At 31.6% G+C, this 26,873-nt stretch overlaps 1 protein-coding gene and 1 long non-coding RNA gene across 4 annotated transcripts in view; one reads left to right on the top strand and one right to left on the bottom strand.

Moving 5' to 3' along the window:
• LOC137252094 (uncharacterized) overlaps window positions 1-26,873 on the top strand; it is a 150,025-nt gene that overhangs the window by 75,739 nt on the left and 47,413 nt on the right. The gene's annotated exons all lie outside the window — the stretch shown is intronic.
• Window positions 1,177-26,873, bottom strand: part of LOC137252093 (gustatory receptor for sugar taste 64c-like) — a 41,712-nt gene continuing 16,015 nt past the window's right edge. The window contains exons 6-9 of the mRNA XM_067787316.1: window positions 23,457-23,611; window positions 22,183-22,345; window positions 14,839-14,928; window positions 1,177-1,373 (exon numbers count right to left, since the gene is read on the bottom strand). Coding sequence (XP_067643417.1) covers window positions 1,278-1,373; window positions 14,839-14,928; window positions 22,183-22,345; window positions 23,457-23,611 — 504 coding nt within the window. The 3' untranslated portion in view covers window positions 1,177-1,277. The remainder of the gene's footprint in view (window positions 1,374-14,838; window positions 14,929-22,182; window positions 22,346-23,456; window positions 23,612-26,873) is intronic.

Raw genomic sequence — 26,873 nt, 5'->3', positions numbered from 1 at the left:
GGACATGTTTCTAAATTTCTCTTCTTCATCAGCTAGCTTTTCGGGAGCTGAGCGTTGAACTCGAATCTCCAACATTCATATCAGTGCAAGCCTTTTCTCTAATATCAATTACAAAAACCATTGTATAAAGCAATATGAGCAAAGCTCGCTAATATTTTATTTTATTTTCATGAAAATGCCGTAGTTTGGAATTATACATTTGAGTCCAGTTAGGGAACCACAAGTTGTTAATTAAATTTTTTCAATTTAAGTAATAGCATTTTTCGCTTTATAAAAAATTCCCTCTTTTGCTGAGTACGAGTTGAGCCACTATTTCGAAACAACTCTTGAGACTTTAGAAGTATGCCCAGTTATCAACATGAGCTCTAATAGTACTCAAGCCCAAATGCTTGTTGGGTATATTCGACGCCATTTCGAACATACGCAAATGACTGATGAATTAACTAGAGTTTAACACTGCCAGATCGGCCGCTTAAGCTCAGCTTAATCTTCAGTTAAAGTAGACTGAAAACTGCAGAGTAAATTTAAACGTAGTTTAAGTGACAAACTGAGTTGAACTTGTACTGATAAACCGGGCCTTAGAGATTTTTAGCGATGGAGGTGTAACAATAGCAAAAGTTGGAATTTGAGAGCAGTGTATTAGAAACACGTATTTTAGCAGTTTCAGGTGCATATATCGCAAAAATAAAATCCAATTTAATAATCCTGAAAACTTATTCAGTCATTGGCTTTTATAAGAGTATAAACTCATTTCTGCGTATAAAATTTTCTGGACTGTATTATCAAGAGCTCTAGTCACGCCGTCAGCTCATACGGACCTTATGTGAAATTTATGTTTATATCTGTTGAGAACTTTTGATGGCTGTAAATAACACACAAACCGATATATTTTTTTTTTTTTTTTTTTTTTTTGTTGAGCGCCCGAAAATATAAAACTTTTTATCCCGGCCAGTATCACTCCACCATTAACAACGTTCTACAAAATGCAAGATTTCATACTCATATGACAACTGGCTTCGGTATGGTTTGAATATTTGATAAGCAAATTTGATCAAATTGTTGATACCATCGTACTCTACTTGTGTACTTAAATAAATAAAAGATGCTTAAATTATAGTTATATTGTATTTTATTTGCATATAAATTAAATATATTAAATATATAATTTTCTTTTAATTTTAGGTCTCACTTTTTCACGTTAATTCTCACACTTTTGCCATCATTTCATTCTTTGGCCCCATTAATATTTTTTCCCTTCCATTTCTCTTTTTAGCGTGTTAAACATTGCGTGCCGTACAATAATCTGTATTCACATCCTTGTCCTCCACCTGATCGATTAACACCAATTCGTATATAATAATAGTGCCAGCCATCTGGTGAGAATAAGGAAATATATATACGTACATATGTAGGCAATATTTAAATTTTTTTACATATGTAGATATTTATATATGTGTATATGCACAAAATCTTATATATTTGAATATATCTTTCAAATGAAATGGCTTAAAGTTCAGATAAGATAACATGAGATTCAAAACAAAAAAAAATAATTTAAAAAAAAGGACGTGTTGCACTCGGGGACTGCCGCGGTAAAGCTATTGCATATTATCAACTTATGCAATTATAATATTTATGCAACATTTTGTTTTCTTTGATATTAATTCAAGTTTTGTCTTTCATATTAATTCAAGTTATACTTTTTAAGCGTGGTGACCGATAATGAAACAAAATTTTAACTTTAACTTTAACTTTACCTTTAACTTTAACTTTAACCTTAACTTGAACTTTAACTTTCACTTTAACTTTAACTTTATTTTTAACTTTAACTTTATCTTTAACTTCAACTTTCACTTTAACTTTAACTTTAACTTTCACTTTAACTTTAACTTTAACTTTAACTTTAACTTTCACTTTAACTTTATTTTTAACTTTAACTTTATCTTTAACTTCATCTTTCACTTTAACTTTAACTTTAACTTTATTTTTAACTTTAACTTTATCTTTAACTTCAACTTTCACTTTAACTTTAACTTTCACTTTAACTTTAACTTTAACTTTAACTTTAACTTTAACTTTCACTTTAACTTTAACTTTATTTTTAACTTTAACTTTATCTTTAACTTCAACTTTCACTTTAACTTTAACTTTAACTTTATTTTTAACTTTAACTTTATCTTTAACTTCAACTTTCACTTTAACTTTAACTTTAACTTTACCTTTAACTTTAACTTTAACCTTAACTTGAACTTTAACTTTCACTTTAACTTTAACTTTATTTTTAACTTTAACTTTATCTTTAACTTCAACTTTCACTTTAACTTTAACTTTAACTTTAACTTTCACTTTAACTTTAACTTTAACTTTCACTTTAACTTTAATTTTATTTTTAACTTTAACTTTAACTTTAACTTCAACTTTCACTTTAACTTTAACTTTCACTTTAACTTTAACTTTATCTTTAACTTCAACTATCACTTTAACTTTAACTTTCACTTTAACTTTAACTTTCACTTTAACTTTAACTTTATCTTTAACTTCAACTTTCACTTTAACTTTAACTTTCACTTTAACTTTAACTTTCACTTTAACTTTAACTTTATTTTTAACTTTAACTTTATCTTTAACTTCAACTTTCACTTTAACTTTAACTTTAACTTTACCTTTAACTTTATCTTTAACTTCAACTTTCACTTTAACTTTAACTTTCACTTTAACTTTAACTTTAACTTTAACTTTAACTTTAACTTTCACTTTAACTTTAACTTTATTTTTAACTTTAACTTTATCTTTAACTTTACCTTTAACTTTAACTTTCACTTTCACTTTAACTTTAACTTTACCTTTAACTTTAACTTTAACTTTAACTTTAACTTTAACTTTAACTTTCACTTTAACTTTAACTTTATTTTTAACTTTAACTTTATCTTTAACTTTACCTTTAACTTTAACTTTAACTTTCACTTTAACTTTAACTTTCACTTTAACTTTAACTTTATCTTTAACTTCAACTTTCACTTTAACTTTAACTTTCACTTTAACTTTAACTTTATTTTTAACTTTAACTTTATCTTTAACTTCAACTTTCACTTTAACTTTAACTTTAACTTTCACTTTAACTTTAACTTTATTTTTAACTTTAACTTTATCTTTAACTTCAACTTTCACTTTAACTTTAACTTTAACTTTATTTTTAACTTTAACTTTATCTTTAACTTCAACTTTCACTTTAACTTTAACTTTAACTTTATTTTTAACTTTAACTTTATCTTTAACTTCAACTTTCACTTTAACTTTAACTTTAACTTTAACTTTAACTTTCACTTTAACTTTAACTTTATTTTTAACTTTAACTTTATCTTTAACTTTACCTTTAACTTTAACTTTAACTTTCACTTTAACTTTAACTTTCACTTTAACTTTAACTTTATCTTTAACTTCAACTTTCACTTTAACTTTAACTTTCACTTTAACTTTAACTTTATTTTTAACTTTAACTTTATCTTTAACTTCAACTTTCACTTTAACTTTAACTTTAACTTTACCTTTAACTTTATCTTTAACTTCAACTTTCACTTTAACTTTAACTTTCACTTTAACTTTAACTTTAACTTTAACTTTAACTTTAACTTTCACTTTAACTTTAACTTTATTTTTAACTTTAACTTTATCTTTAACTTTACCTTTAACTTCAACTTTCACTTTCACTTTAACTTTAACTTTACCTTTAACTTTAACTTTAACCTTAACTTGAACTTTAACTTTCACTTTAACTTTAACTTTATTTTTAACTTTAACTTTATCTTTAACTTCAACTTTCACTTTAACTTTAACTTTAACTTTCACTTTAACTTTAACTTTATCTTTAACTTCAACTTTCACTTTAACTTTAACTTTAACTTTACCTTTAACTTTATCTTTAACTTCAACTTTCACTTTAACTTTAACTTTCACTTTAACTTTAACTTTAACTTTAACTTTAACTTTCACTTTAACTTTAATTTTATTTTTAACTTTAGCTTTAACTTTACCTTTAACTTTAACTTTAACCTTAACTTGAACTTTAACTTTCACTTTAACTTTAACTTTATTTTTAACTTTAACTTTATCTTTAACTTCAACTTTCACTTTAACTTTAACTTTAACTTTACCTTTAACTTTATCTTTAACTTCAACTTTCACTTTAACTTTAACTTTCACTTTAACTTTAACTTTAACTTTCACTTTAACTTTAACTTTATTTTTAACTTTAACTTTATCTTTAACTTCAACTTTCACTTTAACTTTAACTTTAACTTTATTTTTAACTTTAACTTTATCTTTAACTTCAACTTTCACTTTAACTTTAACTTTAACTTTACCTTTAACTTTAACTTTAACCTTAACTTGAACTTTAACTTTCACTTTAACTTTAACTTTATTTTTAAATTTAACTTTATCTTTAACTTCAACTTTCACTTTAACTTTAACTTTAACTTTCACTTTAACTTTAACTTTAACTTTCACTTTAACTTTAATTTTATTTTTAACTTTAACTTTAACTTTAACTTCAACTTTCACTTTAACTTTAACTTTCACTTTAACTTTAACTTTATCTTTAACTTCAACTTTCACTTTAACTTTAACTTTCACTTTAACTTTAACTTTATTTTTAACTTTAACTTTATCTTTAAGTTCAACTTTCACTTTAGCTTTAACTTTAACTTTCACTTTAACTTTAACTTTATTTTTAACTTTAACTTTATCTTTAACTTCAACTTTAACTTTCACTTTAACTTTAACTTTATTTTTAACTTTAACTTTATCTTTAACTTCAACTTTCACTTTAACTTTAACTTTAACTTTATTTTTAACTTTAACTTTATCTTTAACTTCAACTTTCACTTTAACCTTAACTTTAACTTTACCTTTAACTTTAACTTTAACCTTAACTTGAACTTTAACTTTCACTTTAACTTTAACTTTATTTTTAACTTTAACTTTATCTTTAACTTCAACTTTCACTTTAACTTTAACTTTAACTTTCACTTTAACTTTAACTTTAACTTTCACTTTAACTTTAATTTTATTTTTAACTTTAACTTTAACTTTAACTTCAACTTTCACTTTAACTTTAACTTTCACTTTAACTTTAACTTTATCTTTAACTTCAACTTTCACTTTAACTTTAACTTTCACTTTAACTTTAACTTTCACTTTAACTTTAACTTTATCTTTAACTTCAACTTTCACTTTAACTTTAACTTTCACTTTAACTTTAACTTTATTTTTAACTTTAACTTTATCTTTAACTTCAACTTTCACTTTAACTTTAACTTTAACTTTACATTTAACTTTATCTTTAACTTCAACTTTCACTTTAATTTTAACTTTCACTTTAACTTTAACTTTAACTTTAACTTTAACTTTAACTTTCACTTTAACTTTAACTTTATTTTTAACTTTAACTTTATCTTTAACTTTACCTTTAACTTTAACTTTCACTTTCACTTTAACTTTAACTTTAACTTTACCTTTAACTTTAACTTTAACTTTAACTTTCACTTTAACTTTAACTTTATTTTTAACTTTAACTTTATCTTTAACTTTACCTTTAACTTTAACTTTAACTTTCACTTTAACTTTAACTTTCACTTTAACTTTAACTTTATCTTTAACTTCAACTTTCACTTTAACTTTAACTTTCACTTTAACTTTAACTTTATTTTTAACTTTAACTTTATCTTTAACTTCAACTTTCACTTTAACTTTCACTTTAACTTTAACTTTCACTTTAACTTTAAATTTATCTTTAACTTCAACTTTCACTTTAACTTTAACTTTCACTTTAACTTTAACTTTATTTTTAACTTTAACTTTATCTTTAACTTCAACTTTCACTTTAACTTTAACTTTAACTTTAACTTTAACTTTCACTTTAACTTTAACTTTATTTTTAACTTTAACTTTATCTTTAACTTTACCTTTAACTTTAACTTTAACTTTCACTTTAACTTTAACTTTCACTTTAACTTTAACTTTATCTTTAACTTCAACTTTCACTTTAACTTTAACTTTCACTTTAACTTTAACTTTATTTTTAACTTTAACTTTATCTTTAACTTCAACTTTCACTTTAACTTTAACTTTAACTTTACCTTTAACTTTATCTTTAACTTCAACTTTCACTTTAACTTTAACTTTCACTTTAACTTTAACTTTAACTTTAACTTTAACTTTAACTTTCACTTTAACTTTAACTTTATTTTTAACTTTAACTTTATCTTTAACTTTACCTTTAACTTCAACTTTCACTTTCACTTTAACTTTAACTTTACCTTTAACTTTAACCTTAACTTGAACTTTAACTTTCACTTTAACTTTAACTTTATTTTTAACTTTAACTTTATCTTTAACTTAAACTTTCACTTTAACTTTAACTTTAACTTTAACTTTCACTTTCACTTTAACTTTAACTTTATCTTTAACTTCAACTTTCACTTTAACTTTAACTTTAACTTTACCTTTAACTTTATCTTTAACTTCAACTTTCACTTTAACTTTAACTTTCACTTTAACTTTAACTTTAACTTTAACTTTAACTTTAACTTTAACTTTAACTTTCACTTTAACTTTAATTTTATTTTTAACTTTAACTTTAACTTTACCTTTAACTTTAACTTTAACCTTAACTTGAACTTTAACTTTCACTTTAACTTTAACTTTATTTTTAACTTTAACTTTATCTTTAACTTCAACTTTCACTTTAACTTTAACTTTAACTTTACCTTTAACTTTATCTTTAACTTCAACTTTCACTTTAACTTTAACTTTCACTTTAACTTTAACTTTAACTTTAACTTTAACTTTAACTTTAACTTTAACTTTCACTTTAACTTTAACTTTATTTTTAACTTTAACTTTATCTTTAACTTCAACTTTCACTTTAACTTTAACTTTAACTTTATTTTTAACTTTAACTTTATCTTTAACTTCAACTTTCACTTTAACTTTAACTTTAACTTTACCTTTAACTTTAACTTTAACCTTAACTTGAACTTTAACTTTCACTTTAACTTTAACTTTATTTTTAACTTTAACTTTATCTTTAACTTCAACTTTCACTTTAACTTTAACTTTAACTTTCACTTTAACTTTAACTTTAACTTTCACTTTAACTTTCATTTTATTTTTAACTTTAACTTTAACTTTAACTTCAACTTTCACTTTAACTTTAACTTTCACTTTAACTTTAACTTAGCTTTAACTTTAACCTTAACTTTAACTTTAACTTTAACTTTAACTCTAACTTTAACTTTAACTTTGACTTTAACTTTAACTTTATTTTTAACTTTAACTTTATCTTTAACTTCAACTTTCACTTTAACTTTAACTTTAACTTTCACTTTAACTTCAACTTTCACTTTAACTTTAACTTTCACTTTAACTTTAACTTTATCTTTAACTTCAACTTTCACTTTAACTTTAACTTTCACTTTAACTTTAACTTTCACTTTAACTTTAACTTTATCTTTAACTTCAACTTTCACTTTAACTTTAACTTTCACTTTAACTTTAACTTTATTTTTAACTTTAACTTTATCTTTAACTTCAACTTTCACTTTAACTTTAACTTTATTTTTAACTTTAACTTTCACTTTAACCTTAACTTTAACTTTATTTTTAACTTTAACTTTATCTTTAACTTCAACTTTCACTTTAACTTTAACTTTAACTTTCACTTTAACTTTAACTTTATCTTTAACTTCAACTTTCACTTTAACTTTAACTTTAACTTTCACTTTAACTTCAACTTTCACATTAACTTTAACTTTCACTTTAACTTTAACTTTATCTTTAACTTCAACTTTCACTTTAACTTTAACTTTTACTTTATTTTTAACTTTAACTTTCACTTTAACTTTAATATTCACTTTAACTTTAACTTTATTTTTAACTTTAACTTTCACTTTAACCTTAGCATTCACTTTAACTCTAACTTTAACTTTAACTTAACTTTAACTTTAACTTCAACTTTAATTTTAACTTTAACTTTAACTTTCACTTTAACTTAGCTTTAACTTTAACCTTAACTTTAACTTTAACTTTAACTTTAACTCTAACTTTAACTTTAACTTTCACTTTAACTTTATCTTTAACTTCAACTTTCACTTTAACTTTAACTTTTACTTTATTTTTAACTTTAACTTTCACTTTAACTTTAATATTCACTTTAACTTTAACTTTATATTTAACTTCAACTTTCACTTTAACTTTAACTTTAACTTTCACTTTAACTTTAACTTTAACTTTATTTTTACCTTTAACTTTATCTTTAACTTCAACTTTCACTTTAACTTTAACTTTAACTTTCACTTTAACTTCAACTTTCACATTAACTTTAACTTTCACTTTAACTTTAACTTTATCTTTAACTTCAACTTTCACTTTAACTTTAACTTTTACTTTATTTTTAACTTTAACTTTCACTTTAACTTTAATATTCACTTTAACTTTAACTTTATTTTTAACTTTAACTTTCACTTTAACCTTAGCATTCACTTTAACTTTAACTTTAACTTTAACTTTAACTTAACTTTAACTTTAACTTTAATTTTAAGTTTAACTTTAACTTTAACTTTCGCTTTAACTTAGCTTTAACTTTAACCTTAACTTTAACTTTAACTTTAACTTTAACTCTAACTTTAACTTTAACTTTAACTTTGACTTTAACTTTAACTTTAACTTTAAATTAACTTTAACTTTAACCTTATGATAGAGATCCAATTTTGTGTATTTGGCCTGCTGCTAACACCGAACCTTTTTCGAGCCTTTTTTGCCAAATATCCGTTACGTTTTTTTTTTTTGATTTAGTCGCCAAGCCCGAGATAAAATCTATGCAGTAGCTTAAAAATTTTTAAGTTAAACGGTTTTATTGAAAACAATACTTACATTAAGTAGTAATAATACTAAAAGATAGAAAATAATTAGGTAGGTCCTAGGTACTAGTCATCACACTCCTCATCAATCTAGGGCGTTGATCAGATAACTAAATAAAAGCGTTGGACGTGTCAAATTTCTATTGATTGTCATATACAAGACCAAATGAACCTTAAAGAGGTTATTCTATGCCTCACATTTTTAGAAATTTCACGAGCCCAACGCTTTTATTTAATTGTCTGATCAACGCCCTCGATTGATGAGGGGTGTGATGACTAGTACCTAGAAGCTACCTAATTATTTTCTATCTATTAGTATTATTACTACATAATGTAAGTATTGCTTTCAATAAAACCGTTTACGTAAAAATTTTTTTTTATTTTTTTTAATATACTGAAATCTCACTAGCAAACTTTGAATTTATGTGCTCCAAAGTATTATGACGTCACTTCTACCGGGAAATGAATCTTTTACAGAAATTTTACTAACAAAATTTGAACTTATGTGCTTCAAAGTATCTTGATGTAACTTCTACCGGACTGTATATAATATTTGTTCAAAAAGCCAAATCGGACAGACAAGTACGAGTTTTTTGATCACCTAGCGTGAATTTTTCTTACTACAGCGGTTTCTATTTCTTTATGTCAAATATGATTTCCAAATATGAGCGAAATCGGACCACAAATACGATTTTTGTGAATATCTCGATCCTTGCGCCACCTAGCGGCGATTTTTTTTTTTCATAGGTCGTTTTCTATTCTTGTATGTATTATGTCTTCCAAATATGAGCGAAATCGGACGACAAATACGATTTTTATGAATATCTCGATCCTTACACCACCTAGCGGCGATTTTATTTTTCATAGGTCGCTTTCTATTCTTGTATGTATTATGTCTTCCAAATATGAGCGAAATCGGACCACAAATACGATTTTTGTGAATATCTCGATCCTTGCGCCACCTAGCTGCGATTTTTTCTTATTATTGCATTGTCATCGGATTCTGAACTACATTCCAAGTTTCAAGCTTGTAGCATATCGGGAAGTTACTTAAATTTTAATTACAAAATTCGCGCTGGCCGGCCGACCGTGCAGCCTGTCAAGTCAACCTAAATAAAACCGTTTAAAAAGCCAAAAACTGTTTCTAACCGTAGTAAGATACAACCTGTGAGGAACGTTAAGAAAAATCTTCTATTATGGAATAGATTGAAGCTTGCTCAAAACGCTTATAATTGTATGTGTGTATGCACCCTCTAGTTCAAAACTGGTGCGCTTCTAATGCATTCGCCATCTATCTCTTCCGCATGCAAGTTCAATTTAACATGGCGATGTCCTAGACGGTGAAAATTGCCCCCACTGCATTATCTTTTATGTAATTCCAAATTAGTTGGCTTATCGGTACTTTCACGATAAATCCGAGCTAGTGGAAAAATGTATAGTTGTGATCTACCACTTTTGTTGGTATTATTTCGTCGGTTCTGAACCAGAGCGAAATTCTTGCTTCTGCTACGATTTTATCCCATTTTCGATAGCTCCAAACCAATCCATAAATATTTGTATTGGAACTATTTAGCCCCTGGCGGTCGCTTTGGTGTGATGATTGCGTGCTCCGCCTACCACACCGAAGATCCTCGGTTCACGCCCCGGGCAAAGCAACATCAAACATTTTAGAAAGACAATTTTTCAATTATAGGAAAATCTTTCTAAGCGTGGTCGCCCCTCGGCAGTATTTGCCAAGCACTCCTAATGCAAATCTTTCAGTGAAAACTTAGTGAAATCCCGTCCCGCCAATTTGTAGGAAAAATTAAAAGGAGCGCGGCGCAATTTAGAAGAGAAGCTCGGACTAAAACCTCTTCGGAGGTTAATGCGCCTTACATTTATTTATTTAATCCCTTTTTCACATATATTAGCTCCGGTCCAGACGAAAATACAAAATATTTCAGTTGGTACTTTTCTGGATTGTCGACCTTCGGCCGTTCTCTAAAAGAATATCCATGGATCGATCCAACACCGGCTATGCGTTATAAAATATCTCAACCCTGAACCCTTCCATTAGTGTGCGCGCACAGGCAAGAAGTTTTTCTTATTGGCCTCTAAGAGACTTAGGCATGTTTAATACGAATTGACTCAAATATAAGTTTCTTGTCATTGCGTAAATGTACTCTATTGAATTTGTGCCAAAATATTCTCTTGATAGAACCCCTTTCCTGACAATTTGCATATCTATATGCTATGAAATTAACGTTAGAGAAATTCTTTAAAGTGTAGGGAAGGAAGACGTACTCAAATTCGAAGCTCCTTAAAGCTAGTAGTTGTTATATGTAAATAGCATATTTATCAAATATAAGTTATCGAAATATAAAATATAAAAAACCACATTGTTGATTTTTGAACTAGAGTAAATCTATTTGCTGTAGAAGTGGTACGTATTTGGTACTTTAAATTTAGTTCTGAACCAGAAATTCGTTTCACTAGTTACTGACTTCTCTACAGAGTATCGCTCTTTCGTGCCGAATAGTAATACAAATATTACGTATACGCGCTGGCGCCCATACTTTCAGACGGATATGTTTTCGTGTAATTGGTTGATTTTTAGTAAAACCACGTTTTTCATTAAAGTACACTTGGAAACATTTCAATATCATACTGTTTTTTTAATTTTGTTCGGCTTAAAGAAAAAAACTAGAACTCAAAATCAAGTAAAACTTCGAAACGGAACATGAAACCGGATACGAAACCGGGCGGCATATTATCAATATTGTAAATAAATTCGGGAAATTCCGCTTATTCCAAACCTTCTGCTAACGCTCGAATCGCTAAACTCTTGAATAAATAACTCCAATATTCAGCAATGCAAAAATTTGAAAGTACTTCATAATAACACTTAACTTCACAACCAATAGTGTGCTTAAATCAAACTGATTACTGACTACTCAGGTTGTGCTGCTTTTATATTCTCTGCCCAAATGTCTAGACGTTTCTTCTTCTAGAATTTTCTACTTGGTTACCAGCTATATGCGTGTGTATTTGTAGTTTATAGCCTCTCGCATAGCCATATGCATGTGTATATGTGAGTACTACTTCGACTGATTACTACACCTGTGTGTGAGTTATCTCTCCTTTGCCTTGTATGTACATATGTGGGTAAATGATGACTAATGTGTTTATGTAGCTTGCTTTAATGTTTTTGTTGTTGTGCATTTACTTAGTAACAGCTTAGAGATGGTAATATTCGTCACAATATGTTATCGATGTGTTAAGGATATGTGTATGTATATATAAAGAGCGGGTTATCTTCTTAGTATCAATGTGTTTTCGATTTGATATCTACGAGGCATAGGCGAGTTATCAAATTGTCATCGATGTGGGAAAACTTTGCGAAGGACAACAAAAGTTATCGATGAGCTACAGATTTATTTATAGGGGAGTTATCGGGTTGTTATCGTTTCTTCATCGAAAAACTTTCTTTTATTTAACAAAAATTTATTGATTTTTTTATGGAAAGAAATCAATTGGTTATCGGGGAGTTCTCAATAAATTATCGAAAAGCTTACAAATTTTTTTCCAGAATGTATCGAGCTGTTGTCCTAAAGCTATCGATTTGTTTGGAAAAACTTTTTATTTACTAACGAAAATCTTTTTATTTGTTATCGACGTATTATCGAATGGCTATTAATGACTATCAACGACCCCTTGGATTGTTATGTTAAGAAAATTATCCGAGACCGATGACTCAATGTTAACATGCCGATAACAAACCGATAACTCCACGATAGTTTCGATAGTAAAACAATAATTTGTCGATATCGCTTGTTACCCACAACAAGTCGACGAAGCTCTTCGGAAACAGCAGGAAATTATTTATTTCTGGTGAAGTAACCTTTGTTACGCTTTTACTTCAACCCCTGAGAAAGCCCTGGTTTATTTAAAAACATAAATTTTCTAGACGTTCATATACCAATATGTTTATATATCCAACTTCATGAGCACTTGATACTCACGGGCCCGTCTGATAACACTTCAGTCGAATATTTCTCTGAATTTCGTTGAAAGTATGCTGTAATAGCAACAAAATCGTTTAGTTGTGAACATCAGTACCTCGCAGACTTTGTTCTGCCCGAAAATTGGTTTGCCTACATATAAAAATTGAGCCTCGTTTCCCGTCTTCACTATCTATCCCATTCTTTTTCCTGTCCATTCCTTGTTCCATTTGTCTTCCTCCCACTCCACAATCCCACCTCCAATCACAATCAATTCTCACTACCACACCCACTCGTACTTCCACTAAACTTCGCATTCCCATTACCACTTCCAGTTCTAGTCCCACTCCCACTACATCTCCCGTTCCCTCACCCACCGCTTTTGCCTCATATATGAAATTTCTTTACCAAATATCGAATACATGCTTCACCTGGCTGACCGGCTTTAATATCTTTGCTTGTATAGACTTTTACGAAACTATATAAAACTAACGCGGCCACCGTGGTGTGATGGTAGCGTGCTCCTCCTACCACACCGTATGCCCTGGGTTCACACCGCGGGCAAAGCAATATCAAAATTTTAGAAATAAGGCTTTTCAATTAGAAGAAAATATTTCTAAGCGGGGTCGCCCCTCGGCAGTGTTTGGCAAGCGCTCCGGGTGTATTTCTGCCATGAAAAGCTCTCAGTGAAAACTCACCTGCCTTGCACATGCCGTTCGGAGTCGGCATTAAGCACGTAGGTCCCGTCCGGCCAATTTGTAGGGAAAATCAAGAGGAGCACGACGCAAATTGGAAGAGAAGCTCGGCCTTAGATCTCTTCGGAGGTTATCACGCCTTACATTTATTTTATTTTTTTTTTAATTTTTATAATCGCTCTAATTTTCATAAATAAGATAAACATAGATAACTGACCTATTCTCCTGCCTGATAATATTCCTCCCTGCTCTATTATTACTCTTCCAGTAAGAGAACTATTTATTGTATTGTTACTTTCGCAAAAAAAAATACTTCTTGCCTCTAACCTCATCTTTCTATATTTGATCCCAGTCTCCGAACATGAACCCTCAGGGACTGGTTAAGACACCGTGACAAGGGAAGAAAAGGAGAAAAAAATAATTTGGAAATTTGAAACCGAGTTTTAAGTAACTTCTCGATGAGCTATAGCCAAAAAATTTAGAGCTTAATTCAGAGGTCGTTGACAGCCGATTACACGGTACAAAAAGTTTCGCTAGGGAGTGCACTGACTGAGATATTTATAAAAATCGTACAAAACGGAAGGAATTTTTTCATTGAGCTACAAGCGTAAAACTTAACAGATAGGTTAAGACACAGAGAAAATTTAAGAAAAGGAGAAAATAAAAATAAAATAAAAAATTGTAAGCACTTCTTTTATATAAATGGACAAAAATTAACGAAAATGTCTCCTTATATAAAGACATATTCTTGCTAAACTTTGATTTTTAAATTTTGACATAGAAATTGCAAAAATATTTATGAGCAGTAAAAATATAAAGGTGGAGCGCAACTGATTGACTAATAATATCTCCTTTCCTACCAATTTTCCAATCCAACGGAAAGTACCCCTTTACCAAATTACAGGCAGATCGTACCACACACTATTTTATTTAGAATAAGTCGGCGTCTGGTTTTCTTACCGGGTCCACTTTTCCCTCTGTTGGAACCTACCTCGTATTTCAAGTATTCGGTCCAACCGTTTTTGATTTTTTCGCCTAGCAATACATTCAGAAACTCATTTTAATATTATGGATTGAAAGTCAATTGTAATAATTTTCTAACACAAATGCCAAATCAGAATATAATCTCTATTTATCTTGCCTTCACTTAAGCCATTTTACTGAGTGGTTATGCAAATATTATTTTGTGCCTAATATACATATGTGTAAGTATATATAATAATAATATGATAATATGAAACTCACCGCAAATGTGAGACGTCGCGTCAAAAAGAAAAAGCTTTTGCCACTAAAGGCAATCAAATCATGAACGATGATTTCATTTAAACGTTTGAGCTATTAAAATTTTATGGATGTGATTAAATAAAAATAAAACAAAAACGAAACGAATACATTATTTTTGTTCTTTTTTTTTTGCCAAAATTTATCTTAAATATAAATCCGGATTATGATATTAGCTTTGACACAGGAAATATGCAAAAAAAAACTTCCACATCCGCCACACTCAACAGTGAAGCGCAGCTCCATCAAATATGTATGATAAAAAATAAAAAAATAAGTAAGAAAGTCTAAGTTCGGGTGAAACCGAACATTACATACCCAGCTGTGCATTTGAAACGCGAAACTAAGATAAGGTTAGACCTTTAGGAAAAGTGGGCGTGGCCTTTAATCGATTTTGATTATCTTCACTCAGTCTATCTAATTTGGCAAGGATAGTGTCTCTGCCATATTTCCGTGTAATATTTAAGAGTGGTAATAAAAGCACTGTTGCTAACTACCGTCCCATTTCCAAACTTTCCACTGTCTCGTAATTGTTTGAAATTGTAGTCAAGGATAAAATATTCTTCGCAGTAAAGGCCTTCATTTCAGCTAATCAGCATTGTTTTGTGCCTGGCAGATCAACTGTAACTAATCTAGCAGTATTTTTTGAATTCTGTATTATTTAATTTACTATCTATATGGAATGCTACCCCACCATATTTCAGGCAGAAATCTATGCAATAGAAGTCTGTGGTAGAGAATGTCTGCGCAGAGCGTCTACATTATGTCAGACGGACATATAGCCCTGCGTGCCTTGCAGTTTTACACAGTTACATATAAGCTAGTGGATGATTGCACTGAAATCTTTAATGACCTGGGAGCCAAAAACAAGGTTTTTTATGATGGGTTCCCGGACATCAGGGACATGAAAGTAATAAACATGCAGATTACCTAACAAAGCACGGTACTATAGGCGTATTATATGGTCCAGAGCCCACGCCAAATTGTTTATACTTCCGGCAACGAAACTATCAGCCAAACTCATTAATCTAAGCAGGGAGGACCTAAGAAATCTCACTGGGTACTATACGGGACACTGTGGTCTGGGATATCACCTATGTAAGTTAAATCTATCCGATACTCAAATTTAAAATGCCGGTTCACATTTTCTGCGAATGCGTCGTTCTGGCTAGGCAGAGGCTCTCCCATCAAAGTGGTGTGAGTAATCCCTGTGTGATATGGAGTAGAAAGCCCGAGGAGGTACTTAGATACATCAAAATACTCCACATACAAAATTAGGGTGAAAGGTCATGCACAACAGATCTGTACAAAGGTCGCAGTGCTACCAGACCTAGTAATAATAATAATAACAAGTAAGGAAGGTTAAGTTCGGGTGTAACCGAACATTACATACTCAGTTGAGAGCTATGGTGACAACATAAGGGAAAATAACCATGTAGGAAAATGAACCGAGGGAAACCCTGGAATGTGTTTGTATGACATGTGTATCAAATGAAAGGCATTAAAGAGTATTTTATAAGGGAGTGGGCCATAGTTCTATAGGTGGACGCCATTTAGGGATATAGCCATAAAGGTGGACCAGGGGTGACTCTAGAATGCGTTTGTACGATATGGGTATCAAATGAAAGGTGTTAATGAGCATTTTAAAAGGGAGTGGGCCTTAGTTCTATAGGTGGACGCCGTTTCGAGATATTGCCATAAAGGTGGGCCAGGGGTGACTCTAGAATTCGTTTGTATGATATGGGTATCAATTGAAAGGTGTTAATGATTATTTTAAAAGGGCGTGGGGCTTAGTTCTATAGGTGGACCCCTTTTCGAGATATCGCCATAAAGGTGGACCAGGTGTGACTCTAGAATGAGTTTGTACGATATGGGTATCAAATTAAAGGTATTAATGAGAGTTTTAAAAGGGAGTGGTGATAGTTGTATATGTGAAGGCGTTTTCCAGATATCGACCAAAATGTGGACCAGGGTGACCCAGAACATTATCTGTTGGATACCGCTAATTTATTTATATATGTAATACCTGCCAAGATTTTAAGGGTCTTTTATTTCGCCCTGCAGAACTTTTCATTTTCTTCTACTTAATATGGTAGGTGTCACAACCATTTTATAAAGTTTTTTATAAAGTTATATTTCGCGTCAATAAAATAATCCAATTACCTTACCATGTTTCATCCCTTTTTGCGTATTTGGTATAGAATTATGGCATTTTTTTCAATTGTCGTAATTTTCGATATCGAAAAAGTGGGCGTGGTCATAGTCGGATTTCGTTCACTTTTCATACCAAGATAAAGTGAGTTCAGATAAGTACGTGAATTGAGTTTAGTAAAGATATATCGATTTTTGCTCAAGTTATCGTGTTAACGGCCATGCGGAAGGACAGACGGATGACTGTGTATAAAAACTGGGCGTGGCATCAACCGATTTCGCCCATTTTCACAGAAAACAGTAAACGCCATAAAATCTATGCCCCTACCAAATTTCAAAAGGATTGGTTAATTTTTGTTCGACTTATGGCGTTAAAAGTATCCTAGACAAATTAAATGAAAAAGGGCGGAGCCACGCCCATTTTTAAATTTTCTTTTATTTTTGTATTTTGTTGCACCATATCATTACTGGAGTTGAATCTTGACATAATTTACTTATATACTGTAAAGATATTAAATTTTTTGCTAAAATTTTACTTTAAAAAAAAATTTTTTTTTAAAAGTGGGCGTGGTCCTTATCCGATTTTGCTAATTTTTATTAAGCGTACATATAGTAATAAGTGTAACGTTCCTGCCAAATTTCATCATGATATCTTCAACGACTGCCAAATTACAGCTTGCAAAAATTTTAAATTACCTTCTTTTAAAAGTGGGCGGTGCCACGCCCATTGTCCAAAATTTTACTAATTTTCTATTTTGCGTCATACGTTCAACTCATCTACCAAGTTTCGTCGCTTTATCAGTCTTTTGTAATGAATTATCGCACTTTTTCGGTTTTTCGAAATTTTCGATATCGAAAAAGTGGGCGTGGTTATAGTCCGATATCGTTCATTTTAAATAGCGATCTGAGATGAGTGCTCAGGAACCTACATACCAAATTTCATCAAGATACCTCAAAATTTACTCAAGTTATCGTGTTAACGGGCGGACGGACATGGCTCAATCAAATTTTTTTTCGATCCTGATTATTTTGATATATGGAAGTCTATATCTATCTCGATTCCTTTATATATGTACAACCAACCGTTATCCAATCAAACTTAATATACTCTGTGAGCTCTGCTCAACTGAGTATAAAAATAATACTATATATACCGGTATTTCTTTTTACCACAAAGAAAAGTGTCTTATCCAATCTTTACTCGTAACAAAAAAAAATCAGATAATCTAAAAATGTTCACTTATTTAGCAATGTAGTATCTATATTTATAATTTCTAACTGTTATGTATAGTACTCAGCTTATGATTTTTATTCTGTAGTTGTGCAGTTTTAGATCTCGATGCTTAACCAACCTCCGCCTATCAACAACTCGCGAAAAACAAAAAAATACGTGCGTTATACGAATGCGCTCCTCGCGCTGGTCGGGCGGCCTTTGGAGGGTATTAATCCGTTAGGTATTATCATCATTTCGAAGGCTTGTGACAAAGTGAACTATTTATTACTGATATCCAAATTGTTGGTTTGGGCTTCCATTATAGTATACTATGTTGGGTGAGGTCTTACTTTGCAGATCGTAGTTGTATTTTGTGGTGGATAGTATCTATTCATGGTCGTTTACTGCCATCTCTGGTGTACCCCAAGTGAGTGTGTTGGTACCCCTATTATTTGTTATCTTTATTAATGACATACGTCATTGTTTCAGGTATGCTAAATTCTTTCTGTATGCTGATGACTTGAAGATTTTTGAATCAAACACGACTCAATCTGAGTCCACTATGCTCCAAGCGGATCTTGATAACGTAATAGACTAGTGTATCGAGAATCATCTGCTTTTAAATATAAGTAAATATTTTAGTATTACCTTTGCTGAAAATCAAAATGTTCTTCCTGCTTCTAATCATAATGGGGACTCTACGCTGAGGGTTGTTGATAAAATACGGGATCTTAATCTAGTCTTTTATGCTAAGTTTCTATTTCACAGTCAGATTAATTATGTCATTGCGAAGTCTTATTCCACACTCGCGTTCATTCGTCGCTTCAGTATGAGTTTTAGTGTTCCTTATATTTTAAAACTATTATTTACAACCCTAGTGCGGTCTAAACTAGAATGTGCTTTATTCATTTGGAGGCCGTACAATGCTTGCCATATAGGCCGACTTGAGGGGTATTTAAAAAAATATTTTTTCGCGATTTGCTCTCCGGTCTTTGCGTTTTCACGATCCTGTTCCAACATACAGTTCTAGGTGTCTTTTTATTAACCTGAAATCATTAGTTAGCAGAAGATCAATGCTATCACTGACATCTTTATACGATATCATCAATGGCGGCTGACTCGCCCTATCTTTTAGAATGCATACGGTTCATTATACCATCGCGAACCCTTCGATGTCACTATTTTTTCTGGTTGGATAGATTCAGAACGATTTATTCTTCTATTTCTCCAATTGCTAGGGAAATGTGTGAGTTTAATTTCCTGTATTCTATAGAAATTGATTGTTCGTCAAATAAATTTAGGTTTAAACTGCTATTGAATAAAATAATTTGATTATTAAATATCTGTTAGTTAAGATACATCTCTAAATAGTCTACTAAGAGGTTCTGATGGTCTTAAACTATAATATTAGTAAATAAAATAATAAGGAATATCTTTAACGGCTCTTGATTTACGGGTTTTTAAACTTCCAAATTATCTTCTTCTAACTGTAGGTGGTGCTACGCCCTGTAGGGTTTATAATTATAATTAACACGTGCCAACTTTTTTAAAATTAGAAATTATATATTAAAGTTATTTTTTAAATTATTGCATCAAAAAGAAAATTTTTGATTACTTTTATATATGTAATATCAAAAGATAGAAATATAGAAATAAAAATTTGGAACAATTACAATTTAAAACAAGTAAGGAAGGCTAAGTTCGGGTGTAACCGAATATTACATACTCAGCTGAGAGCTTTGGAGACAAAATAAGGGAAAATCACCATGTAGGAAAATGAACCTAGGGTAACCGTGGAATGTGTTTGTATGACATGGGTATCAAATGGAAGGTATTAAAGAGTATTTTAAAAGGGAGTGCGCGATAGTTCTATAGGTGGACGCCTTTTCGAGATATCTCCATAAAGGTGGACCAGAAGTGACTCTAGGATGTGTTTGTACGATATGGGTGTTAATGATTATTCAAAACGTAGTGGGCCTTACTTCTATAGGTGGACACCTTTTTGAGACATCGCCATAAGAGTGGACCAGGGGTGACTCTAGAATGTGTTTGTACGATATGGGTATCAAATTAAAGGTATTAATGAGAGTTTTAAAAGGGAGTGGTGGTAGTTGTATATGTGAAGGCGTTTTCGAGATATCAATCAAAATGTGGACCAGGGTGACCCAGAACATCATCTGTCGGGTACCGCTAATTTATTTATATATGTAATACCACGAACAGTATTTCTGCCAAGATTCCAAAGGCGTTTGATTTCGCCCTGCAGAACTTTTGTCATTTTCTTCTACTTAATATGGTAGCTGTCAAACCCATTTTACAAAGTTTTTTCTAAAGTTTTATTTTGCGTCTATAAACCAATCCAATTACCATGTTTCATCTCTTTTTTCATATTTCGTAATTTTCGATATCGAAAAATTGGTGGTCATAGTCCGATTTCGGCCATTTTTTATACCAATACAAAGTGAGTTCAGATAAGTACGTGAACTGAGTTTAGTAGAGATATGTCGATTTTTGCTCAAGTTATAGTGTTAACGGCCGAGCGGAAGGACAGACGGACGACTGTGTATAAAAACTGGGCGTGGCTTCAACCGATTTCGCCCATTTTCACAGAAAACAGTTATCGTCATAGAATCTATGCACCTACCAAATTTCAAAAGGATTGGTAAATTTTTGTTCGATTTATGGCATTAAAAGTATTCTAGACGAATTAAATGAAAAATGGCGGAGCCACGCCCATTTTGAAATTTTCTTTTAGTTTTGTAATTTTTTGCACCATATCATTACTGGAGTTTAATGTCGACATAATTTACTTATATACTGTAAAGATATTAAATTTTTTGTTAAAATTTGACTTTAAAAAAAATTTTTTTTTAAGTGGGCGTGTTCGTAATCCGATTTTGCTAATTTTTTCTTAGCACACATATAGTAATAGGAGTAACGTCCCTGCCAAATTTCATCATGATATCTTCAACGACTGCCAAATTACAGCTTGCAAAACTTTGAAATTACCTTCTTTTAAAAGTGGGCGGTGCCACTCCTATTGTCCAAAATTTTACTAATTTTCTATTCTGTGTCATAAGGTCAACGCACCTACCAAGTTTCATCGCTTTAGCCGTCTTTGGTAATGAATTATAGCACTTTTTCGGTTTTTCGAAATTTTCGATATCGAAAAAGTGGGCGTGGTTATGGTCCGATTTCGTTCATTTTAAATAGTGATCTGAGATGGGTACCCAGGTATCAAGATACCTCAAAATTTACTCAAGTTGTAGTGTTTACGGACGGACGGACGGACGGACCGACATGGCTATCTGAATTTCTTTTTTTGCTCAGATCATTTTGATATATAGAAGTCTATATCTATCTCGATTAGTTTATGCCGTTACGGATTACCGTTATGCGAACAAAGTTAATATACTCTGTGAGCTCTGCTCAGCTGAGTATAAAAATAAAGATATTGAATTTTTAAATTCAAAGAATATGAAAATAATTACCTACTCGCCCATATTCCAAAATTTTTTGGAATTTATATTTTGCGTCATAAAACCAATCAACCTATCAAATTTCATAATGAATACCGCTATAGTTTTTGAATTATCTAATTTTTTCCATTCTTCTACATTTTCGATATTGAAAAAGTGGAAGTTTTTATCGTCTGATTCCGTGCATTTTCAATATCAATCTATTATGGGTCCAGATAAGCCCATATACCGAATTTGTTGAAGATTTGCTGAAGTTATCGTGTTAACGGACGGACAGACGGACGGGCGGACATGGCCTAACAAAACTGTTTTTCTATACTGATGATTTTGATATATGAAAGTCTATATCGCCTCATTTATACCTGTATAACCAACCGCTATCCAATCAAGGTTATAATATCCTGTGTACAAGCACAGCTGGGTATAAAAATTTATAAAATAGTCAAGGCAAAAGTTCTTACTCACTTCAACGCACCAAAACTTCGTTGGTATTTCATACATTGTCGACATTATTTGATTTGCTTCATCATGCACAGCGCCAGTTAAAAGCATCATCGTTAGAATACGCACCAATACGAAAAGTAATGAAAACCAAAAATAAATCTCTTTGGCAAAGTTATCACGAGTCCTATTGACAAGCAGGGGGAGTCGAAGAAAAAAGTAATAAATAAAATGTTATTTATTGCTCAGTAAAGCTGTTGCAGCGAAAATAAGGAATAAGATTTAAAAGTATTATAAAATTACTTTAAATCCCAAACAGACGGCAGTATTAATGCAGGTTAAGGAACTAATTTGTAAACGGCCACCCTGGTATGATAGTAGCGTGCTCCGCCTACCACACTGTATGCCCTGGGTTCACACCCCGGGCAAAACAATATCAAAATTTTAGAAATAAGGTTTTTCAATTAGAAGAAAAATTTTCTAAGTGGAGTCGCCCCTCGGCAGTGTTTGGCAAACACTCCGAGTGTTTGGTTGCGAATTAGGGTTAGCTATCATGACTTGTTACGAAAAGGTCAGAGTCGCTTAAGCGTCAATTAATGATGATAAAGAAACTTTCAAAGCTTTAGTTATTTAAAAAAAAAAGCTTAAAGGAGGTCCTTTAAAAGTATTATGTGCACTTTGCGACTATATCTTGTTTTTTGCCTAACATTCCGAAGAGATGAACAAGGCTTTAAGGACTTTTGCGAAACCATACTAAGCTCGCACATTCGTAGTGAAAGAAAGCACATCCAGCCAAGCGCCAAAACTGTTATTCCTTTTATAATATAATTCCTTGCAAAACTATTAATTTTGGACTTTTAATATGTTTGGATCAAGATAAAAATTATTTCCGGATTTTAAAAAAAAAATAATTATTTTCCGTCCCTGCATCCATCTCAACAACATGACAGTCAACTTGGACTCCAAATCTTAAATCAGTTATAACTCGATTCTCGATACTCTCATGTATCAAAATTGAAATTGGCTTGCATTAAAATCGTTATCGGCATTAGTGATTTCGTCTGTCTAACCTTTTTGTTCATTATTTGCAAGACATGAAAGCCATAATAATGTTACTGCTATGTGTGAAGATATGCAGAAATTATGAAATATCATTAAAAAGGTCAAAAGCTAAAAAACTTTTTAACGGAAATTTTTCTAGCGTAAATCAGAATTATGATTTATCCACAATTGCTTCAAAAAAGTAAGTAAAAAAACGTAAGGATATCAAATATTTTAATGGACAGACCAAGACTTACGTGAAGCTGTGAAATATTTGCACGCATATAAAATAGAGATTATTACAGCAGGACACGAGTATCAGCATTGATAGACCATCATCAAAAAGACGTAGCACATCGACTAAAGCCATAAAATCGTAACGCACCTCACGCCAGAAATCCGGTCGCATGTACTAAGAGAAAGAAATAAATACAGGGATGCACCTTAACGTTAAGCTAATCGTTTATCAAAAAATTTCCACCGTTTCCGTTGAAACACTTCGAAATATTATCGATAAAGAAATTATCAAGATAAATTGTATCTCGTTTTTAACCGAAACGAAAAGCTTTCGTTAACGTTAACGTCAAAATTCATGAGAAAAGTTGCAATCAGCTTGGATAATGCTTTCACCTTTAATGACTCCGCCATCAATCAGCTTTGCCAGCATAGTTTGAAATTAATAATCAACATAAACGATTTGATTTCGTTTTGATATGGCAGAAAACGAAACGAAATCATTTCGTTAATTTGACGATCTTAACGTTAATAAACGAAACGAAATGACTTCGTTTCGTTTATTAACGTTGATTATCGTAACGAAATGATATCGTTTCGTTGGTTAAGCATGCCTGAATAAATACGGTTAAATATAATAACTTTTAGATAAAACACTGCGACTTAAAGGCCTGTAGAGTTAGAGTAGATTCTCTATGGTAATCGATTTTTAGGACTATATGCGCCTACTTTCAATGGCATCGTATGCGAGAGAAATAAGCGCTGAAATTTCATCAAAGAGATGTCTTAGTTTATGCATGTCGCTTTTGAGTCTGCGGTGAGCTATAAGTACCACTGTGATCATTGTCATGTTGCTTCCGGACATATTTATCATAACTTTGTATTACTTTGTTTTATACTGAGCTTTTTCTGTATTGTCCAAGTTGCTATTTCTATAAAGGGTACAGGTCTTATGAACCTTGCAGGACTTGCCTTTCTCTTCATGTCGACTGCTTGCTTATTTGCATACACCCGGCTGCATTCGGAGTCCAAGCTAGCCGAATGGTGCATGTAGCCAAGAGGCAATTCTGTCTCTCCGCACAGTAGAAAACCAGCCTTTAGTACCACGATGATTTCATTGTTGTATCCACGTTGTAGGTTTATCTCCGCGCGAAAACTTATGGCGAATACCTCCACCTGAACTATACTTCGAAACTGTAATCGAAGCAAGAATCCGATGCTATGTTCCCCATAGAAACTCTCAACCGTAGAATCGCCACCTATATCTAAGCCTTCCCACTTTATTTAAAATCTTTTTTTTCAACTCTAATTATCTTGTTAATATCCTCGCATCCCTCTCGATTTCTCTTTGTTGCGGGACTGAATTACTTTGTTACTGTGAAACGTTCTCGCCAGTGTGTGCCTGACTGTCTATTCTACTAATATTAGTTGTCTACGTGGCGGTCACCGTGGTGTGATGGTAGCGTGCTCCGCCTACCACACCGTATGCCCTGGGTTCACACCCCGGGCAAAACAACATCAAAATTAAAATTTCTAAAGAAATAAGGTTTTTCAATTAGAAGAAAATTTTTCTAAGCGGGGTCGCCCCTCGGTAGTGTTTGGCAAGCGCTCCGGGTGTATTTCTGCCATGAAAAGCTCTCAGTGAAAACTCATCTGCCTTGCAGATGCCGTTCAAAGTCGGCATAAAACATGTAGGTCCCGTCCGGCCAATTTGTAGGGAAAAGCAAGAGGAGCACGACGCAAGTTGGAAGAGAAGAAGCTCGGCCTTAGATCTCTTCGGAGGTTATCGCGCCTTACATTTATTTATTTATTTAGTTGCCTACGTGCGCATTGCAAATCGTCCAAGATTGGTCTGCGACTTAAGCACTGTAACCAGAAATACTCTAAATCTAATTTTTATTCTGTATATCGTACCCATGATCTTGAGGCTATACCCTGAGGTTTTGCCAGTGATGCATCTTCAAATAATTATTGCCTTGCTCCGAGGAGCTTTGCGTCAGTCACACTCGTCGACAGTACTTTATTCAAAGCAACTGCTCTCATTCCACTGAATGATTTTATTATTTACTAGCTTATGTCCATGGGTTTTACCCCACGTTTCTATAAAAATATGCAAGCTACGCGTAACTGGCCATGGGAAAGCATGAGTTGGTAAGTTTGACTTCTGCTACAGCTAATGTCTGTTGTTGTATGATATATTCATATTTGTATCAGGATTCCCCTCGCGTAGGTGAGGTTGACAATTGAGTTGCAGAAGCTTAGAAGCTATAAAAGTTTGTATTGCGCTCATCAATCCCTTGATTCGTAGCTAATGATCGTCCTTGAGCTTCATTGAATAGGAAATTTGAGGCATTTAAAATTGAAAATACAAATTTATTGGTATCAATGGAATCCTTGGTTTTAAACTTTTTTGTTTTCGAAATTTTCCGATAAAATGAATTACTTCAATGACATTCGTAAAAGTTTTATGATGAAAAGCCTTGTCCTTCCCGTTACATAAGCGTGAGGAAGTGAAATAACGAAGCATAAATATTATGATATTATGGGCCCTTTTTTTAAGGATCAATCGATGAGGAGATGTTTCTGATAGCTCAAAAGAGCTAATAAACTCAATCGGATATGCACAGCTTGGGACTCTTCCACGACTGTGTTAATATAATGAGGTGCCTAAAATGCCTTTTCTCAAAGCCAATTATGGTTTGTAAAGATAGTTTCAATATTTGGAAGAAACATTAGCTATTAAAGCTTCAGGTGATATCATAATTTCTAAAAGCTTGCAGGAAAAGAAATCAAACCTGTTAATAAAGAAATAGGAATTTTGCTATAATTAGTTTCAAGAAGTTAGTTAGCATAAGCTGCTGCTGAAGTGTTTCCGCCAAAATGCCCTCTCATATTTCTAAAGAGAGTAAATTGTTGTACGTAAAGCCGTCTATAGACGAAAAAGCACGCATTTACTTCAACTGCAGCTGTTCCAGCAATTAACAGGAAAGCGCCACCTTTGTGATGACCATTACACCTTAAATTCTTAAGGGTTCGGTCTAAACTTGCAGCGACTGTTTATGAGTCATGGTGCACAAATTGCACACCCTCACTTTGGCCTGACCTTTGCTTATGTTGCATATCAGTGTATCAGATGTTTGCAGACAGTGGTCATTTAAATGCGGAGTTGTACGTCCACCACACAAAGGGTATGCGCGGTATCTGAGAAAGCAACTGCTACAGTGATTTCTCTTTTTGCTCTTACATCAATTAATATCAAATTAAACAGAAATGTCTTTTCCGCTTCCTCCAGGTGTCTCCAAAAATACCAACCCTAAAGATAACATAAAAGAATACTAAAGGAATAACAGCCAAACCCAAATCTGCAATCATACTTTACGTGTTGAAATAACTTAAGTTTTTAAGGCAGCCATAGTTCTGAAAGTCCCATTTGTCTTGTT

Source organism: Eurosta solidaginis, chromosome 5, assembly GCF_040869045.1.
Source record: "Eurosta solidaginis isolate ZX-2024a chromosome 5, ASM4086904v1, whole genome shotgun sequence".
NCBI lineage: Eukaryota > Metazoa > Arthropoda > Insecta > Diptera > Tephritidae > Eurosta > Eurosta solidaginis.
The sequence above is the reverse complement of the archived record's forward strand: the minus strand, read 5'-3'. Positions and strand labels throughout refer to the sequence as shown.